Source organism: Miscanthus floridulus, chromosome 4 (assembly GCF_019320115.1).
Source record: "Miscanthus floridulus cultivar M001 chromosome 4, ASM1932011v1, whole genome shotgun sequence".
In the NCBI taxonomy this organism is placed as follows: Eukaryota; Viridiplantae; Streptophyta; class Magnoliopsida; order Poales; family Poaceae; genus Miscanthus; species Miscanthus floridulus.
The window spans coordinates 95,852,493-95,872,558 of record NC_089583.1 but is presented as its reverse complement, the minus strand read 5'-3'; the positions used below and the strand labels follow the sequence as shown (position 1 = coordinate 95,872,558).

At 45.8% G+C, this 20,066-nt stretch overlaps 2 protein-coding genes and 1 pseudogene across 4 annotated transcripts; all 3 read left to right on the top strand.

The window, feature by feature from the left end:
* The first annotated feature begins 7,794 nt into the window (after positions 1-7,794).
* Positions 7,795-12,970, top strand: LOC136552200 (DNA-(apurinic or apyrimidinic site) endonuclease 2-like). 3 transcript variants are annotated; one of them, XM_066543737.1, is made up of 10 exons: positions 7,795-8,114; positions 8,641-8,749; positions 8,908-9,144; positions 9,266-9,351; positions 9,484-9,599; positions 9,692-9,772; positions 10,221-10,421; positions 10,522-10,673; positions 11,373-12,016; positions 12,175-12,970. In XM_066543737.1, the coding sequence occupies exons 1-10, from the start codon at positions 8,004-8,006 to the stop codon at positions 12,265-12,267; spliced, it is 1,830 nt and encodes a 609-aa protein (XP_066399834.1). In that variant the 5' UTR covers positions 7,795-8,003; the 3' UTR covers positions 12,268-12,970. The 3 variants fall into 3 exon arrangements, with proteins under 3 accessions (XP_066399834.1, XP_066399832.1, XP_066399833.1); XM_066543736.1 differs by having other exon boundaries at positions 7,977-8,114; positions 8,948-9,144; positions 12,175-12,969; XM_066543735.1 differs by lacking the exon at positions 10,221-10,421 and having other exon boundaries at positions 12,175-12,966.
* A 1,745-nt stretch (positions 12,971-14,715) lies between these two features.
* LOC136552199 (uncharacterized) lies at positions 14,716-16,061 on the top strand. Its single transcript, XM_066543734.1, has one exon. The coding sequence runs from the start codon at positions 14,716-14,718 to the stop codon at positions 15,736-15,738; it is 1,023 nt and encodes a 340-aa protein (XP_066399831.1). The 3' UTR covers positions 15,739-16,061.
* Positions 16,062-18,988: 2,927 nt separating this feature from the next.
* On the top strand, positions 18,989-19,788 carry LOC136552197 (RING-H2 finger protein ATL39-like; annotated as a pseudogene).
* The last annotated feature ends 278 nt before the right edge of the window (positions 19,789-20,066 follow it).

Genomic DNA, 20,066 nt, shown 5'->3' with positions numbered 1-20,066 from the left:
ATCTTGCTACATCCTTACCTTGCCCCAACACCTACATCTCTAAAGTCTTACAACTCCTTTACGTCGGGTTAGTCTAGTTGAGTACTTTTGTACTCAGGGTTTGTTAACCCTTGTTGTAGGAGAGTCGCATGCGCAGGCTTGTTTTTGTCCCTGCTGCATGTTAGTGTTTGAAGTCGATGACGATGAGGAATGATGAATGGCCTTTGGACAAGGCACTAGTTTGTATGATAAATAATGTTAATGTAATATTATCCCGCTACTATGGTTGTATGACACTTATGGTTTTGTAAGTTTGAAACAACTGGTTTGTAAATTATGTTATCGTAAGACTTCCGCTATATTTTACTCTGATGTATATATTTGAATAAACTGTTGTAATCTGCAATGTCTGTGATTGGGATCCTGTTCGAAAAAGATTCGTGGATGATTCGGGTTTCCCGAGGACACCCGATAAACTTGTTAAGTTATTGGGAAGTCATGTACGCTATCAGAGGTCTGTTGAGACAACGATAGATGCACGTGGGCCCGATCTCTTAGGAGGTTCTGCCACAAATACATTTTATATGAAATTAGTGTTCAATGATACGCATCTAAGAGACTAAGATCCTGCAAAGCTAGATGTATAATTATTATTGACTGGAGGTAACATTAGGTTTTAAAAGTTATCTTTGCTGAAAAGATATAAAAAGCTAGATGTATTGTTGTCTGGATTGGGATGTGCTTGTTACTTACGAGTAGGGGTGAAAATGGTACGGATATTTTCCGACCGTATTTGAGACCGAATTCGTTGAGAGGGGTTTTGATCCGTCTGTATTCTAGTCCGGATATTTAACATCCGATACCGTATCCATATCCGAATACTCAAATCGCATATTTATAATGTCGATATCCAATTGTATCATATCCGGCATGGTTGACACTATCCATATTCGAATCCGAATCTGGACAGAAATATGAAAACAAATGTAATATCAGTGATATCCGTCCGTATCCGATCCATTTTCATCCCTACTTACGAGTTTATGCTGTGCACCTTTCGGTGATGGAAACGTTGAGCATTTGCTGCCTTGCCTGCTTAGATTTTGGTCCACAATACTGATATATTGCAATGCTTTCAGATCCGGTTGCATTCACTAAATCTGATTTTCGGCGAAGCGAAGGCTACATAAGTTGGTCTGGCTAGTGCGCTTTGCATTCTATCGGTCAGAGTTTGAACCCCCTCGGGAGCGGATTTGTTGGCCGGAGGAGGCGTAATTTATCTACGCGTTGAAAAAAATCCCCTCGCCCGCCCCACGCTAAAGCACAGGTCTAAGGCCAGCTCAGTCTCACGGGAACTACGGTGTCGCTGTGTATGAGTGGGGCAGAGGTTCGGGGTTTTCTCGACCTGCGTGAGAAAGTTTTCTTCTTAAGCACAATGTCCGGGGTTGTCTTACCCGTGACTCAAGTTTTTTTTAATCTGATTTTTCGTATCAATCATTTCTGATAAGAAGTTTCGATCTGACTTCAAGTATTCAATGTAGATTGCAAACTTTATGGCCCCATTCGCTGGTCTGAAACTGACTGAAAAACACTGTTCCGGTTGAATTATTGTGAGAGAAAAATACTGTTCCGGCTGAAAAAAAAGAAGTCGAACAAGTCGAATATGAGGTAAGCCGAACATGGACATATATACTATAGACAGAACCAAATACACCTACTTTTCTTCGTGCTCCTTTGAATTCGAAATATTAGGTACGTTGAGTGGTTACAACTAATGAATTGTCAGTATTATATGTGGCATTTAATATTGGCCATCCATGTGAAACAATCCCATTTATGCCTTAGGTCCCGTTTGGAGGAGCTCCGGGAGGCTCCGGCTCCGGTACTGTTAATGCACTGTAGCACAGAGCCGGCGAAGCTCGAAATCGTGGCTTCGCCGGCTCCTCCTCTTTTCGGCTTCTTTTCAGTTCATTTTGCGCCTCGATTTCCGAAACGGCTCCTGGTACAGTGTCGCTACAGTACCACGAGGCGAGGAGCCAGAGCCGCCAGGAGCAGCGCCAAACGCGTCCTTATAAATGAATCAAATGGAGGAATCCATGTCCTTTGTCATAAAAAGCTTATAAAAAACGGCATATAATCATTTATTTTTTGCCCACAAAAAAAAGGATCATTTATTTTCTCCAATCACAAATACACTAGGTACAGGTTTGTCCAAAGTAATAATATCTATAAAAAAGTATTATTGTCTTATGTGAAAAGAGTTGTATCTTCCTATCAGAAAACATGTCATTTAGGATAAATTGTGGTTAAACGTGAAAATTATATTGTGCATAGGAAAAATATATTTTATAAGAAATTAGTGTTCAATGATAAGCATCTAAGAGACTAAGATCCTCCAAAGCTAGATGTACAGCTCCGTTCGGCTGGCGTTTTGCCAGCGACTGTTGCTGCAATTTTCGCTGTTTAAACAGTAACATGTGTCATAGGTTCAAAGCAGCGGCAGGAACCTGATGGGCTCATTGAGCCTAGATCAATGAAATAAATCCAATCAGGTGGGGAGCCTCCCCCGGTTGACAGTCCAAAAAAAAAAAGCAGCGGCAGCGGCTGCGGTTGCCAATAATGGCTTGCGAAAGGATAAAAAGTTATAAAAAGGTTCACTTTTTATTGACAGAAGGTAACATTGGTATAAAAAAAGTTATCTTTGTTGAAAAGATATAAAAAGTTTCATAATATGTGGACGGAATGGAAAGTAAGGTGCAGCTAGCTATACCAAGTGGAAACAGAGCAGGGCATAAACGAAACTGAGACTTGATGTGCTAACATCGCCACTATGCCGTTGTTTTTAATCCCAGAGTCGAAATAAACACAATTGGCACCACAATCTGCTCCTCGGTGGAGACGGGAAAAAAAAAGAGCCCATGCTTGCACGGATGGACACCACAAGACGTCACTTTTTCGGTTTGGCACGTTCAGCGGCCGCATAAGCTTTAGGAGGACAGACAGCATCGTTGTTGTTGTCCCCCCCCCCCCCCCCCCCCCCCCCCCCCCCCCCCCCCCCCCCCCATCGGAGCGCGAGAAGGAAAACGATGCAAGTTGTCGCGTTAGCGGCGTGCCCAGAGAGCACCAAACTGAAAACGAGCACAGCAGTAGCTCACCGCGAAGAGAAGTAGCAGTAGCTCACCGCGAAGAGAAGCAGCCGTTCGCTTGCTCATATACGATCATGAATTATAAGTTGAAATAGTATTTTTCTTTCACGCCAAACCAACCAACAGTAAATAATCTATTATCGTTTACGGCCTGCCGAACAGGCTAGGGCAATGGCAACAGTAGGCGGAGAAAACAGAAAAACTGAAAACGTCACCCAACGGCGGTTGCCGCCAAACAGAATGAACTCAGTATGTAAACTGATCGGAACTGCTTGCTCAGCAGCACCCCTGCTGCTCTTCTCAGTGACGGTCATTGTAGAAACTACTAGGCAGTCACAACTGCAGTTGCTTTTATTCTGTGGGGCACGCCACTTAAGCACCTCCAGTGTCGCGTCGAACCATACAATCGACCAAAAGCATGGTTCCATCCCGTGAAACGATTTCGGCTCCTCATCCAAAATAGTGAAGAAACTAGCAAGAACGTGTTAAGGCGATAGTCTTTTTTTTCTCCATCCAGGGACCTATCGTGTTCGTGTCCACGCGGATCCCTGCTTGATTGTGCGCTTATTGGCGTGCTATCCGCACTGCACCACCACGCACCACGGCACCTCGTTATGCTAGATTTTTAAAAATGTATTTATGCTAGATTTTTATGGTGTGCTTTACATATTCTTTTCATTAGTGTGCCTCCATTGTAAGGATGGTAGTGGGTTGGGTTGATCTATTGGGTAGTTGTTCGAGCCCATAAAAGCGAGGTCAATGGCCCATAGGGCCACGTTCAGAGCCTAAAATGAATCGTGGGTCGGAACCTATTGACCTAATAGGTAAATCCAATTATCACATAACAACCTTTTTTAAATTTTGTCAGTCTTCTTTATTTTTTCTAATAAGCACAATTGATCATAACTTGTAAGCACGTCTATGCTAGGAAGTAGATCGGGGAATACCGTATTTTTTAGAGTGAAAATAGATAAAATTATTAAAATCATGATTCACTTGCAAACTTATTTAATTTGATGCATTTCTAATAACCTTAATGTGTTATCATGATACTTTTTAACCTTGTATTTCATCTTTTGTAGAAGTGCCAATAGTTTACATAGCCGTCATAGCATAACAAATATTTAGGCCGACTCATACTACCCATTGGGCTAGGGAGGCTATAACCTTTATGTAAAATGGATAGACCCATGACTCTTCAAAGTTGGCCTTGAGTCTACGCCTCTACGGTGCCGGATCCAAATCCAAGGGTGGATTCAATCTATTCCCATCCCTACACTACTGACTGTGGAAAATCTATTCGGTGGATGGTATAAACAGTCCGTTCGCTGGTTGGTTTCAACCGATCCAAACCAGTCAACTAACAGTATTTTTCTCTCACAACAAACCAGCACCAGCCAGTTCAAATCAGCCTAGAAACCAACCAGTGAACAAGCCAAAAATAGGAAGGAAATCAATATAATCTACTACAACTGCTAGGTGCTTCTACTTTTTTGTTGGTCCATATGGCTAATATAGAAATGACATTGTTTTCTGTAAGTCTTGACCTAAAGCGTATTTGCGGGTTCCATACAGGTTACAAGGGAACATACTGCCTAGGTTCTAGGTCCAATTACAATGACACGATGATAGAAAATAATACATCATTCAGACATAAGCGACTGTGCAGCTATGGCTTTCTTCGGCACCCATTGATGACCCTCTACTTTTGGAATTGAGTTTAGGCCCCGTTCGTTTGGCTAAAATTGGTTGAAAAATAAGCCAAAGCTGAATTGTTGTGAGAGAAAAATACTGTTTCGGCCGAAAAAAAGAAGCCGAATAAGCCGGCTATTAAGGTAAGCCGAACGGGGCCTGTTTGGATGTGAGAATCGGTTCTGATTCTCTTCAGAATCACTATAAACATTTCCAAACGGTCGAACGCAATACTGATTCTAGCTAGAAATTTTTCTAGTGATTCTCTCATTTTGTACCAATGATTTTCTCCACCCTTTAAGAATTAGAATCCGACCAACTAGCCAAATGATTTGAAAAAGTGATTCCGATTCACAAGAAGAAACGTGTCTGAGAGTCTGGATCTCGACCAAACACACTCTTTATAAGTCATGTGAGATTTATTCTTTTTGTGAACCATATAATAAGTGTGATTTGATTCCTCTCTTAACGAGATAAATCAGGATGATGTTTTCCATTTATCTTAAAAAATAGTTAGGCTAGCAAATTATATTGCTGCCCGATAAAAAAAAATTATATTGCTGCCACGTTTCAGGCGTACTGTTCAGCTGCTGCCGCTGCTTATCACATTACACCATGTGCCGAAACAGTTGTTAAATGCTATAAGCAGCTCTAGACCTCTAGTTTCTTCGTGCGGCCCAACGATCGCTGCAAGGACAGCGGCGAGCAGATCAGCAAATCGCTTACCATCAGTTAAATATATATAACCCCGGCGTTGCGCTGTCACGCGCGTTTCCTGTTTTTCTACTTTCTTTCTCTTCTTCTTTTCCAACAACGAGGAATGGATCGTGCAGTCTCTTCATTTGCTGGTTTCAGACTTATTAGTTAGTCAGCAGTGTTTTTCTTTCACAACAAATCAGCATTAGCCGGGTTTATCAACCAAAAAACAAACCAGCGAACAGGCCCATGGATGGAAGTGGACCGCATGCCATGCCGACCAGGTCAATGCGAGCAAGGAGTGGACTGTGGATTCTTGTCCGTGATACGATGCGAGGACGAGGATGAGAGAGAGAGAGGGGTTGTCTCGTTCAAGGTCGCGCGTGGCAAATTGCCAATGACCGAGCGCGTGAGATCAACCGATAACAGTTGAGTAATTGATTTGTTGGTTTCAGTCAGAGCTTATTAGTCAGCCAACAGTATTTTTTCTCTCATAATAAACCAGCACCGGTCGAACTTATCGACCTAACGAGCTCTTCTTCTACTCCCGCAACTAGGAAATGGCACAGCCAACCGAGTCCCTGACATTGACGGGCGACGGGGAGTCGGGGAAAGGTGCGAGAGCGACCAGCGAGGCGCAGACGCCCGTGCGGCAGGGCTCCTCTCCGGCTCCGGCTCCGGCTCCTCCAGAGGAGCCCTGCCAAACGTTTTCTTGAAAGAGCCGTTTTTCAGTAAAAAACAGAGAAGCTGGAGCCGTTTTGAAGGAGCCACAATTTGTGGCTCCTCCAAAACGGCTCCGGCTCCTCCGGAGGAGCCCCTCAGGAGGAGCCGTGCCAAACAGGTCCTAGTGTGCGCCGCTACTGCATACACGTCGTTTTCGTTTGCATGTACAGGCGTACAGCAGCCGCTCGCTGCTGTTGCTGGCGGTCGCCGGTTCAAGCAATGGCTGTGAGGCTGCAGCTGCAAACCATGCAACTTGCAAAGGGCAAAGACATATCGGAGGAGAGGGCTATAGTAATGACAGGTCGTCTGATCGAGCAAGGAGAGAGCATCCCGAGTTCCCGACCCGATCAAATGATCAATCAGCCTGTTTGCTGGGTCATATTTGGTTTATAAACCATGACTTATCAGCCAACGAACAGTATTTTTCTCTCATATCAAATAAGTCAATTGTACTTTCAACCATAACTTATAAGTAAATAAGCCTAAACAAACCGGGCGAATATTAGTCTGTACTTTGTTACTCTGCACTCCTATTGGCGATTGGAGCAGTAGTATACAAGTATTTGGTGAAGACCGGGGAGAGAGAGACAGAGAGACAGTTTTCAGTTGGACAGGCACAGGCGCGCCGAGGTAGCGAGCGACGAAAAAGATCAGTAGCCAGTACTCCTACTGACTACTCACTACTGTGTAGTCACAGGGCAACTGGTTTCAGGTAACAAGCAAATCTCGCGAGGCCATGGACGACATGAGGATCTTGTAACGCGCTGTCGTCCCAACTCTAAACTTCTTCTTTTTTCCATTTTATTTTTTTTATAAAAAAGTCTAAACTCTAGGATCAGCCTGCACAGAGCAGAAGTAAAAAAAGATCGTAATTTTCTGTGAGTCATTGAAAAAGTTCAACGAACTTCAGTGCCACTGCTCCAACTTTTTTTCCCTTCATGCCACAGCCATCAGATTGGGCTCTAACGGTATCAAACTACTGGTGTAAAAAGTTAAAAATACCCTTAAGTCTAAATATGTCATTAATTTTTTTGAGTATCTTAACGACTTTAAATGAAAAAACTCAAAACTAGAAAGTTGTAGATCTCGTCGAGATCTATGATTTTTATATAAAAATTATCTTCATTTAATTCCGCAAAAAAAATATGATTTGATATAATTAATATATCTTAGAAAAATTATATCTTTTTTTGTAGTATTAAAAGAAGATATTTTTTATATGAAAATTATAGATCTCGGCGAGATCTACAACTTTCTAGTTTTGAATTTTTTTATTTGAAGTCGTTAAGATGCTAAAAAAAATTAATGACATATTTAGACTTAAGGGTATTTTCGACTTTTCACACCTGCAGTTTGACACCGTTAGAGCCCAATCTAACGGCAGTGGCATGGAGGGTAAAAAAAAAATTAGAGTAGTGACGCTGAAGTCCGCTGAACTTTTTCAGAAAATTATGATCTTTTTTTAATGGCTCACAAAAAAAAATTCCCCCAATTTATAGTTTTGGGTTTGTTTTGGTTGTCCCCTCTCCCCCGAGATCTCAGCCCCACCACTATTATCGGACGGCTGCCTCGAGCCACCGCCGGTTCGGGTCGGGACCGGACACCACTCTAGGACCAGCCTGCACAGTTCCCGGCTTCCCGCCGCCGCCGCTGCGGGCAGCAGCGGCCGTCGGTATCTTCGTCCGCGCCCCGCTTGCGAGAAGAGCGAAGCGTTTCCCCTTCGAACCCTCGCCTACCGTGGGTGACGCCTTGTGGTACCGGCTGGAGATGGTGAAGATAGTGACGTACAACGTGAACGGGCTGCGGCCGCGGGTGGCGCAGCACGGCTCGCTCCGCCGCCTCCTCGACGCCCTCGACGCCGACATCATCTGCTTCCAGGTCCGACCAATTGCTGATTTCCCACTCACTAAACTGAACCCCCATGTGTCGAAACCCGAAACCCTAGCTCGGTAGTGCTTGCCTGCCTGTGCTTATCACTCACTGTCGCACTCGGACCCCCACTTAAAACGCGGAAATTTCACTGGATATTGGACGGAATGCAAACGGGCGAAGTTTGAAGCTTACTGCGATTGACACTTCATTTCAAGGAAAAAGACAATGTTTTCCCCATACAAGGAAAAAGACAATGTATCTGCAGGTCCTGCTAGTTTACATTCAAAAAGAAAAAAGAGAGAGAATGTATCTGGTTTAGTGTTGATCAAAGAATTGGTTCTGTGGTGGGATGCAATTCATCGCTTATTCTGTCTAATGCAAAGAGTAAAACTGCGCGAGCTGGGGTTAGGCTTGTGTGTACTGATTTATTCGAGCTAACTTTTTTTCCCCCTCAAACACACAAGAGAGCTGCTTATCATTATATTAAGAAGAAAAATTCGAGCTAACTGTATCAATGCCTGCTGTATTGTAGGAGACCAAATTGTCAAGGCAGGACCTATCTGCAGATGTCATTATGGCTGAAGGATATGAGGCCTTTGTTTCATGCAATCGCTCTTCAAAAGGTCGTGGAGCATACTCTGGTATGTTGTTATGGTGTCACAAATGGTAATCACAATATGTTGATTTGGCTGATATACTGATGCATAGTTTCTTGCCTGCTTGGAGATGTTCTCTGGGTTCAGCATTACTTTGATTGGACCACGCCCTCAGTCAATTACTGTACTCGAATCCTTTGTAGGTGTTGCAACATTTTGCCGAGTAACATCATCATTTTCCAGCCAGGAGGTTGCTTTGCCAGTAGCAGCTGAAGAAGGCTTTACTGGACTTCAGGACTATGCAAAAAATAGTGATACTGTTGGGGATTTCATTATTGCAATGCCTGTCGAGGAGGAGGGTCTTGGTGAAATCACAAGAGAGGACCTCCTAAGGGTGGACAATGAGGGGCGGTGCATCATCACTGATCATGGGCATTTTGGTAAGTAGCTTGTTCCCTTGATAGGAACATAACATAACTTCTTGCATTTTCAAGTTTTTTTCATTGCGTATTTGATTTTTGTTTTGTATGTAATAATGATAATGGTTCACCACTTGTTTAGTTCTTTTCAACATATATGGCCCAGCTGTTGAAGAAGATGACAAAGAGCGGGTTCGTTTTAAGCTACTGTTTTACAAGATACTGCAGGTACTTTGTGTGTCTCTCTGCTAATAAGTATCTCTCATGAAGAATATTTCAACAATACTTCTATCTTTTCAATGCTTATTGCCTATATATTTATGCTTCTTATACTTGCTTCTTTCTTTCATTACCTCTTAGAAAAGATGGGAACATCTATTGGCTCTTGGAAAGAGAGTCTTTGTTGTTGGTGATTTGAATATTGCTCCTGCTTCTATAGACAGGTGTGACGCGCCACCTGGCTTTGAGAAGCAAATGTAAGCCTTCTTTTAGCATTTTTTGCTATGGTTCCAATTATAAAGCATCCGGAAACAACCATGCATTTTTATTCTCATTTGCCTAATGAAAGGTTCCGAGAATGGCTGAGATCCATGCTGAGAGAACACGGAGGTCCCTTTTTTGATGCTTTTAGATCAAAACACCCTGAAAGGTACTGGAATGCCCCCAGAGCTACCCAACTGCTTGTGCACATGATTTTGTTTTTACAAGTTGCTCATATTTACCTGAAAGCAACCACACTGGTCAAATAGAACCCTCTTTGTAAGTTGTAGCAATGAGTTGAGTCTACTCTATTTTCATTATCCATGGTTGACTTAGGTCCAGTTTTGTCTGGGCTTTGCCATAAGCTGGAGAAACTTGCTTCTTACAAAAGCTATAAAAAAGATTGTTTTTGAGGAACCGCTTTTGAAAACTGCTTGATTTGAAGTAAATAGCCATCTTTTGAAAATTGCTTTTCAAAAAATTCTAATTGATTTCACTGATTTAATATTCGTGCAGAAGTGTTTCTGAAAAGGCCAAACAAACTGGGCTTATAAGTAGACTCATCCCAAGTTACTTTTACTTTCTAAAGCATACTTTGCTGTGTTTCTTTTGTGCAGGATAGGAGCGTATACTTGTTTTAATCAGAAAATTGGTGCTGAAGAGTATAATTATGGCTCTAGAATAGACCACATTCTCATTTCCGGTTCCTGTCTCCATCACTGTGATTCTGTGGAGGACCATAGCATTTTTTGTTGCCATGTAGAAGAATGTGAGATAATGAATCATTTCAAAAGAGGGAATTCTGAAAATTTATCAAAGTAAAGAATACTGGATATCAGTTTTCTCTGAAATGAAGTGGATATTGTACATGATTTGCTGTGTTACATTAGAATGATTTAATCTTTCCATTCTCTACAGGTGGAAAGGGGGAAGAAGTAGTAAGCTAGAAGGATCTGATCATATTCCAGTTTATATTTTACTGAAAGAAATACCTGAACTTCCAGTTCATAATATCCCGCCATCAGCTGCAAGATATCTTCCAGAGGTCCGTGGACGGCAACAAAGTATTGGTGAGTGAATTTTAGTGTTCTGTATGTTTTTTTTTAATTGTAGCTTGCTTTTGCAGTTTTGGTGTTTGTGCTAAAACCAGTTTCTCTGTAGAATTTATTTTTGCTAAAGCAAGTAGCTGAGTTGTTCATGGAACTTTTCTATCTTATGTAAGGACTTCATTTTCTTATCTGTTAATATTCTTTTCATGGTGTGTTAATGTGTTTGCCCAAAATCCGTACTTATTTTCATAGAAGTTTCGGTTAAGGAAAGTGCACTTCATCATTTTTGGTTTGGAGGAAATCATAACTTGCTTCAAGACTTGGCTTTCTTATGTGTTTATTAGACACATACCTCAACTATGCCAACAGAATGATCTATGCAAATTATCTTTCACATTTTCCTGATGTTCACTGTTGATTTCTAAACTCATAAGTTATGTGGCAGTGGCACTCTGCTTGGCTGAGTTAGAAAATAAACCCTATCTTTGGTCATGCTTAATATAGCATGTTTGCTGTGCATTACACTTCGGTGTTGTAGTGCTGTTCTTTTAATATTCAGTTTCATCAGAGCTCATTAGCTCGTAAGCTGGTAAGGCATCTGGTCTTATATGGCAGCTAGCCCCTAAGTTATACTTGGGCTTAGTGGAGCACTTTGTGTGCAGTGGTACTAGTTACAGTATATTGTGTAATACTGACTGCCAGTGATGTCACAATTCGCAGTATCATTCCTTGGTAAAGGGAAAATTTATGAGCTGCAAAATGCTGCAAATTTGATTCAGTCCGAAGATACAGTAGTCGGTAGCTACTGTAGTGATGGCTTGGAGAATTCAATTATAGCTAAGGAAGGACTGACAACTGGTATAACTGAGTTTGCAAAAGGTCGTAACCTTCCTAGTTTGACGTGCAAGGGGACAAATCTTGATCAATGGACAAATGAAGGTTTGATTGGCGTCTCTCATAGCAGCCAGAAAGCTTCACTGTCTAGCGCCAAGTTTGTGCCAAAAAAGAAAATTAAACGCAACTTATCGTCTCAACCAACAATCAAGTCGTTTTTTGAGACCTTGGTTACTCCAGCAGAAACATTAGACCTTACAAATCAAACATGTGTTTCAAATGATGATAGTCTGCCTGAAAACATGCAGTGCACAACGTCAGCTGCAAAAGATCAGGATAATACAAATGTATCATCCTGTTCACTTTCAACAGACAAGTCTAATGCTGCAGCATTAGAGTGGCAGAGAATACAACAAAAGATGAAGATGACACTACCACGTTGCAAAGGGCATAGTGAACCATGCATTCCGAGATCTGTGAAGAAGGGCCCTAATATAGGCCGTTTGTTCTATGTTTGTGCTCGTGCTCAGGTACACATGTACTCACAATTTGCTGCTTAGTAGTTAGTAGACATAACATCATCATGTCATCCAAACAGTCAAATAGGTTGTGAACAATGTAAATGGCCCTTTTAGAGAATACGCAGCACTATATCTTACAGTGATCATCACTTGTTATATTTTGTCAGGGGCCTGCATCAAATCCAGAAGCAAATTGTGGCCACTTTCAGTGGGCACCTGGAAAGTCCAAAGAGAAGAGCTCTAAAGAGAAACGTCAGTGACTGTTTTTTCCCTTCCAGGTGAAAGGATTCCTTCAGCACTCAGTGTATGCTTTTGTGTTGTGCCAACTGTCAATTTCAACTAGGAGGCCAGGACATTTTGCTTCCTATGAGTCTGGTACATCACTTTGTCCCAACATACTGATGACGCAGTGATGTACTTGAGGAGAGGTAAGCTGATCATTAGGACCTGTTTGGGTGGGCTGGCTCCGCCGGTCCGCCCTCTAACCGGAGAGCCGGAGGGGCCACAAAACCTGTCTTCACCAGCTCTCCATTGTTTTGAGGAGGGAGAAAAACAGCTTCATGAACATTGCAGCTACAGTAGCGCATCAGCTGGAGCCGCGAATAGCTGTCCCAAACGTGGCCTTAGTAAGCACTAATTTTTCCTAAGGCAGGTACATATTCTAATCATGTAATTAGTTGGTTGTGACAGTAACACTAACATGTAGCCTTCCGTTGGTTGGCTAACAACCAAATGATATCTCAGAGATCTCCTCAAGATTTATTTATTTTCCTCCTGGTTTAGTTTATGCAAATTCTTATAGACAAGTGGCCATTAGTGGAGAAATCTTACAATCCTGTAGTAATGTTTTACATTTAAAGTTTGAAACCAATGTGGGCATTATGGTATTATTGCCCATCTCTCTCCAGAAATGAAGTGCCAGTTGCGCAGGAGAGCGACTGATACTCCTAATTTCCAACATTTATACTCTATTTAAAAGAGTCATTTATAGTTTATTATTCCTTTGAACCAGGTGGCATGCCATGGTAGGTTTTTGTTTCTTCACTTTTTCAAAACAACGGTTTAACCGCTGTTCGGTTGATGGTTTCTGCGGCTAATAAGCCGGCTGAAGCTGTTTTGTTATGAGAGAAAAATACTATACCATGGCTGATAAGCCAGACTGATAAGTTCAAGCGAACAGGCTAACCAAAGCCACTGGAGAGCGAAAGATACTTGAATGGCATCATCTGACTAAAAGCATTCAAACATTTTTCTTATCGCCATTCTGAAACTATTAGCTGGTCCTGTGTTATTTAGGTTTCTGAGCCCACGTGGAAGGCATGATAAGCTTGATTACTCGAAATAGTGTAACCCCGAGTAACCTAGCTACTGGCTCCCGCCATTATATGATTGACGAAGCTATGTGTGCATGTCGACATGTCGTTGGGAGCAGTTGAACGCGGAGCACAGGTTGTGCTTTGAAGTTTGAACGCGTGCAAGTCAAATGATTGGCAGCAGGAAGCCTCTGGTTGACTTTTGGTCCTTTCCTGTATGTGATCCTTCCTTTCTTTGTTTCCCTTTTTTTTCTGCATTATTATGTGGTGCGTGCTAAAAGAATGTTCATGGGATAAACATGATGAAACGCCAAATATATTAATATCAAAGCAAGCGAAGAGTAAAGGCCTACATTATGGCTTCACACCTCGTTCCTCTGAACCAAACACTCACACTCATGTCGGGATCGTAGCCCTGTCGTGGTTATTAGTGTCACATCGTAATGTTGGTGTCTCTTATTCAACAGTTCCCATCGCTGCGTCGCGTACAGGCAGCGTGATTCCCATGCTTAATTATCTGGCAATCAGCGGTGTCTATGCGAACGCATCATCATGTATTAATGTGCTAAATACGATTGACAGATGCCCCTTGCATTTGGGGGTATATGCACATCGCGATGACGCTCTCCAATTACTGCCACGGTGCCGCTGCTTTATGCAGCAAATTTCAAAACACTTCTGCCAATAGATCGATCACGTTGCCATGTATCACCCATGATGACCTGTGTCTTGTTTCCAGTTTTCGCATAGCCGCGATCGGTGACTTTTTCAATGTGTGCAACAAAAGTTTGGAGCATTTGCCCGACAAGACAAGTTACTGCGACAACCTGGAACTTTCATCCCCAATTCGCCAATAGCGCGGCGTGCCCGTCCATAATGAACATATCCTTGTCCTTGTGGCCTCGATTCCGTCACCGTCTCGCCATAAAACAATTACCCCGTCCATACTCCGAACGAGTAAAGCAACGAGCCAAGCGAACAGGGCAAGATGCCCAAGGAACTTTTTTGGATACAATATGCCCAAGGGAAAAAAAAAACCCATCGCCCGCCCGGCCTGCCTTCAGCACTATACCGCACCTACCACCTAACGCCAATTGTACCATCCAATCCAAGGAAACCGAAGTCTTTGGGAGAAACAGCAGCGGAGGTCACAAGAACACGCCTCACTTCCTCGTTCCTCCTCCCGCCGGATCGATCAGCCAAGCGCCCAAGCCCCCTACAGATAAAGCATCTATCACCACATGTTGGCTAATCCCACGCACTGATATTTTCCTTCCCTGTTTGTCTTGCTGCGAGCTGCTATCAATCGGTCTCCAGCTTACAGCGACGTGCAGGTCCAGGTCAGAGCTCGAGGCACAGCACAGGATCCTTTATTTATCCATCATCCATCCATCCATGGCTGCCTCCAATAGCAGCAGCAGCGCTGGCAAGAACAACGGCACCACCAACCCGCTGGAAGCCATGGGCGCCCTCTTCTCGAAGCAGGTGGACCGGCGGAAGCTGGTGACCACCGAGAAGCGGGCGCTGGCCACGCGGCTCTCCTCCTCCGGCGACACGTTCCCGGGGTCGGAGCACCGGCCGGCGGACCGGAAGCGGTGGATGGCAGAGCTGGGCGCCGACAGGCTGCGAGTGCACCAGGTGGTGTGGCCCGGCACGCACGACTCGGCCACCAACAAGATCGGCGTGCCGTTCGTGACCCGCCCCTTCGCGCAGTGCCAGTCCATGTCCGTGTACGAGCAGCTGGCCACGGGCACGCGCGTCATCGACGTGCGCGTGCAGGAGGAGCGCCGCGTCTGCCACGGCATCCTGGCGACGTACCCCGTCGACGTGGTGCTGGACGACGTGGCCAGGTTTCTGGGCGAGACCGAGTCCGAGGTGGTGGTCCTGGAGATCCGCACCGAGTACGGGCACGAGGACCCGCCGGAGTTCGACAAGTTCTTGGTCGAGAAGCTCGGCGAGCACCTGATCCCGCAGGACGAGGCAGTGTTCCACAAGACGGTGGCGGAGCTGCTCCCGCGGCGGGTCATCTGCGTGTGGAAGCCCCGCAAGTCGGCGGCGCCCAAGCCCGGGGACCCGCTGTGGAGCGCCGGGTACCTGAGGGACAACTGGATCGACACGGACCTGCCGGAGACCAAGTTCGAGAGCAACCTCAAGTTCCTGGCCCAGCAGCCGGCCGTGGCGGAGCGGAGGTTCTTCTACCGGGTGGAGAACACGGTGACGCCCAAGGCCGACAACCCGGTGCTGTGCGTGTGGCCCGTCACCAAGCGGATCCACGGCTACGCGCGCCTCTTCATCGCCGAGGTCTTCGCCAAGGGCCTCGGCGACAAGCTGCAGGTCTTCTCCACCGACTTCATCGACGGCGACTTCGTCGACGCCTGCGCCGGCGTCACCAAGGCGCGCGTCGAGGGCACCGCGTGATGACCGTGCATGGGGCTCGTAGCAACTAGAGGAGTCGCCGCGATTACAGGCACGGCTATTAGTCCGTTGCTGGTCCGTCTCGTCGGCGTCGGGACGGCTAGTGTGCAGAGCGTGCGTTTGCTGTCTCGTTAGGAGTTGTATGTATGTAGTGTTGCGTGTAGTCATCGAGACGTACGGCCATTGCAGTGTATGTACGGTGTAGTGTACACTCCAGACGTGCAGTATATATTTCTATACAGGAACATGTGAATGTGATTTATATGTAGTGATGAATTGCTCGTGGGAGCAAAGGAATAAACATATACAGTGATGGAATTTTCACATGTTGTTATACCACTAGCAATTACGTACGTTACTTCGAGTGATGGGAAGAGAGACATTTTAGCGTTTCAGTGGTACTAGAATATAAAAGATTTTAACATTTTCTCCTTGGCCAATTCACTAACGCATCGTCCTTATGTAAAAACGTTATGCTCGAGCAGTTTATGTCGGCTTATACTGTGTAATTAACAACAGGATTAGCATGGCATTGATAAAAATGTTTATGACCTGGCAAAGTGACAAGTTGCCGCTGAAATTATTCGTGATGCCTGAGCACAACGGCCCCACGACTAATAAATAAATCAATCAATCTCAAGGGTTCTGCAGGGAATCAACAATTGGCAAAACACAAGCCACATGGCTTTGCACTTGATTTAGGTCCCCATCAATCAATCAATCAACATCTTTTCTTTTTCATTTCTTCAAAACTGCGGTGACCTTTTCTTCCCTGCCTTTTGGGCAGGAGGAGCTGTGCTGTGCACGCCCTTATCCACGGTGAGCGCGACATGCCAACTGAAATTGTGATGGACTGCTCAGAATGAATGTTGTACTGGCCTACAAGGCCGAAATGTCTCAACCCAGTTGTCGCCACAGGCCTGGTGGGCCTGTACTGCGTACAGCGCTCTAGGCCTTCTAAGTGCTACTTAGTTTTAGGCCTAGTTACAGTTTCAGCTGGGCTTTACGGTGCGCCGCCGTAGGCCGTACTTAGTTCATTAGTTGCAAACTTGCAACCCATTCTGCTAAAAAAGAAGAAGTTGCAACCGATAAAGGGACGGACAAAGGAAATTCAGCTCGCCTCCAGCTAAACCATACGTAACGGTAACGCTGGGAAGTGGACGTCCGTCCACCTGGACGTTTTCGTTGGTGGGACTCGACGGTCATCTGAACGGCCTAACGCTCTCACTCGCACTCAGCTCGTGTCTCCGTTCTCGAACCCACTCCACCGCAACCGCGCCACCACGGCATGCTCCTATGTGACTGCACAGCCGCTGCCAGTCTCGCCGCGTGAGGCCACAACCGCTCGACCCTCCACCGTGGGTGTCGCTCGTCGGGGGCACTGCACTTGCCCTGTCGCCGGGGTAGCGCTGCCACTCATTGGGGGTCGTGCTGCCGTCCGCCTGCTGCCATCCTCCTTTTCCTCCACAACCTAGCGCCGGATCTCACTATGCAGTGCTCTGCCCGCCCGGCCACCTGTTCGGTTTTGCTGAAAACGCATGTTGCAAGCGTATATTTCAAATGTTTGAGATGTTTCAAAGGTATGTTGCAAGTGTTTCATATGGGTGTTGCAAAAGTAGATCGAGATGTTGCATATGTTGCAATGACTATACGTATGTGGCAAGCGTCTGTTTTAAATATTTAATCTGTTTTTTCAGATGTATGTTGTAAGTGTATTTATCTGGATGCTGCATATGTTATAAATATTTTATTTGGATGTTACATATGTTTGTAATGGCTTTCAAGTGTTTTTCAGTGTTTTTGTAAGTGTTTCAATTGTTTTCGAACATATGTTGCAAGTGTTGCTCATGTTGCAATGAGAACCCCCCGTCGCAGTCGCCTACTGCAACTATTGGGGCGCCACGCTGAGTGGGCGCCGACGTCCGGGTGAGGGAAGCAGAGGGGCCGCGAGTGGTCCCCATGTGGGGTTGGGTAGAGGGCCCCCGTGTGGGGCCGCGAAATGGAGTGCAATCATGGGCGTCCATCCGGGCGCTAACACTGCCGCATGTAGATGCGTCCCCACATCTCCGGTCAGCGGAGTACCTTTGCAATCGTAGGTAATGTTGAAAATGCACGAAAAAATTCCGTTCCGACCCGTCCGTTTTCTACGTTGTTCCGTTCGGTTCTGTATTTGCGGAATCATTTACGGAAACGGGAGAGGGTTTTTTCCGCCCGTTTCCGTGGAATCCCGTTTTCATCCAGAATTGACCCGCATTTATTCCGTTTTATCCCGTTTTTAATCCATGTGCGATATGTCTAGAATTTGATATGTTGATAAACCTACTAGTCACCAATTATGCATGTTCACATGTTCACACATGGCATGCTAGTGAATATTGGACCGATAACTTCGTATGTCTTTTATTTTGTGACTTTATTCATGTATACTCGTGAATATTTGATCATGTTATTCTAACTTAATTTTTTGAGTCTCCGTCCGTATTTGTCTAGTTCCGTATTTATGTATATCCCTATCCGTTTTTAATTTTGTTTTTTTTTCCAAACCGATCCCGTTTCCGCTAAAAATATAAAAATAAAAATGGGAGACGAGTTTTTCTACCTGTTTCCATCCCTAACCGTAGGCAGTGCCTAGTAGCCACCTCACAGCCAACTAGCCAAAGCCAACCAAGATACTGCTTGATTGGCTTCCAAAAATTACCATACCAACCAAAGATTTGATAACTAAAAGTTATTAAAAATTAGACAAAAATATTTGCCACAAATTCGGTGAGCTAAATATGACATATTAGTAAATTTTGGCAACTAACTAAATATAAATCAATAATTTGTCTTGCCTATTTTGACAACTAAAGTTTTATCATCCAATGAGGCCCACACTCCCAACATTATACGAGGACATCAACTTCAATTCAAATGCATGCACATAGGAGTAGAGGTGATCGGTACACGCGCCGCGTTACTCCCCGGCCGGCACACGGATTCGCTGCGCGCCTGGCCCTGCGCCCGACCCGTGTTGGCTCGAGCGTTCGGCTGCAGCGCGGGCACAGGCACTGCTGCAAGCGAATTTGAACAAGACCGACCAAACGAGCCAGAGAGAGAGAGGAGCAAACGTAAGGCACAACAGAAACCGACGTCCCCCTCAGTAAACCGAAGCTTCCGCCCGCCTTCCGTGCTCCGTGTCGCCCCACCACGCCCTTTAAACCCGTCTCGGTGTCACGCTACATACAGCAAGCGTGAGGAGTGACGACCGGAGTGCCGCTGCTGTGCTACCAAGTACAGAGGCTAGAGACTGAGCAGAGTGATCGATCGCCATGCGCGTATGCGGCGGCTGCGCGCGGAGCCACTACTCCGGCCGCGGCCTCCTCGTCGGGGCGCCGCAGCCACAGGCGCCGGATCCGTCGCTTATTGACGCGCAGCGCGCGCAGCTGGAGCTGGTGCTCGCGGCGACCACCATCGTGGTCTTCGTCGCCAGCGTGTCGTACGTCGCGCTCAGCACCATCTTTGGCTGCCTCTGCACCGGCCCGTCCCGGCAGCAGCAACCCGGCGGCGGCGAGACGGGGCCGCAGGCGCAGCGGCCGGCGGCTGCTGTTGCCGAGGACACCAAGCGCGCGCTCGAGGAGATCCCCATGGTGGTGGTGCAGGTGACGCCGGACCCTGCAGGCAGCGATGAGCCAGGGGAATGCGCGGTGTGTCTGGCGGAGTACGCGGGCGGGGAGGAGGTGCGCGTGCTGCCCGCGTGCCGCCACGGCTTCCACCGCGACTGCGTCGACCGCTGGCTGCTCACGCGCGCGCCCACCTGCCCCGTCTGCCGCGCCCCCGTCGCCGCGCACGCCGAGGGGCCCGACGCCAAGGTCTAGGCTGCGCCGCCGGCGATATCGACGTCGCGCTTCCTAAAATGGCAGCATTCTGGTAATGGTGTTGAGCTCGGTTTTGCTGTTAGCATATGAATTTCAGGCAAAAGAAGAACAATCATTAGATCAACGTTTCTTCTTCATTTTTTTTTGCTACATCAGTGATGATAGTTGATTAATGGGGTGTAGCCTCGGAATTACTTGCCCAGGTTTTGAACTTTGTCGGAATGTACAGCGATGGGTGCATGTAGGATGGCATGGTACGGGCCCGTTCATCGTGATCCGAGTTCGATCAAATGTATCCCTGTGTTTGGGAGGGCTCTCCCCACCTTTAGTCCTGTTCACACCTACTGTAGCAGCGCTATAGTAGGGCTCTTTCTCTCCGCACAAATGGGTCATGCGTTCGTGCACTCATGTAACCACTCCACGCGCTGCCGCCGGAGAAGAAGGGTCCGGGGTTTAGGTGATGGCCGTGACACA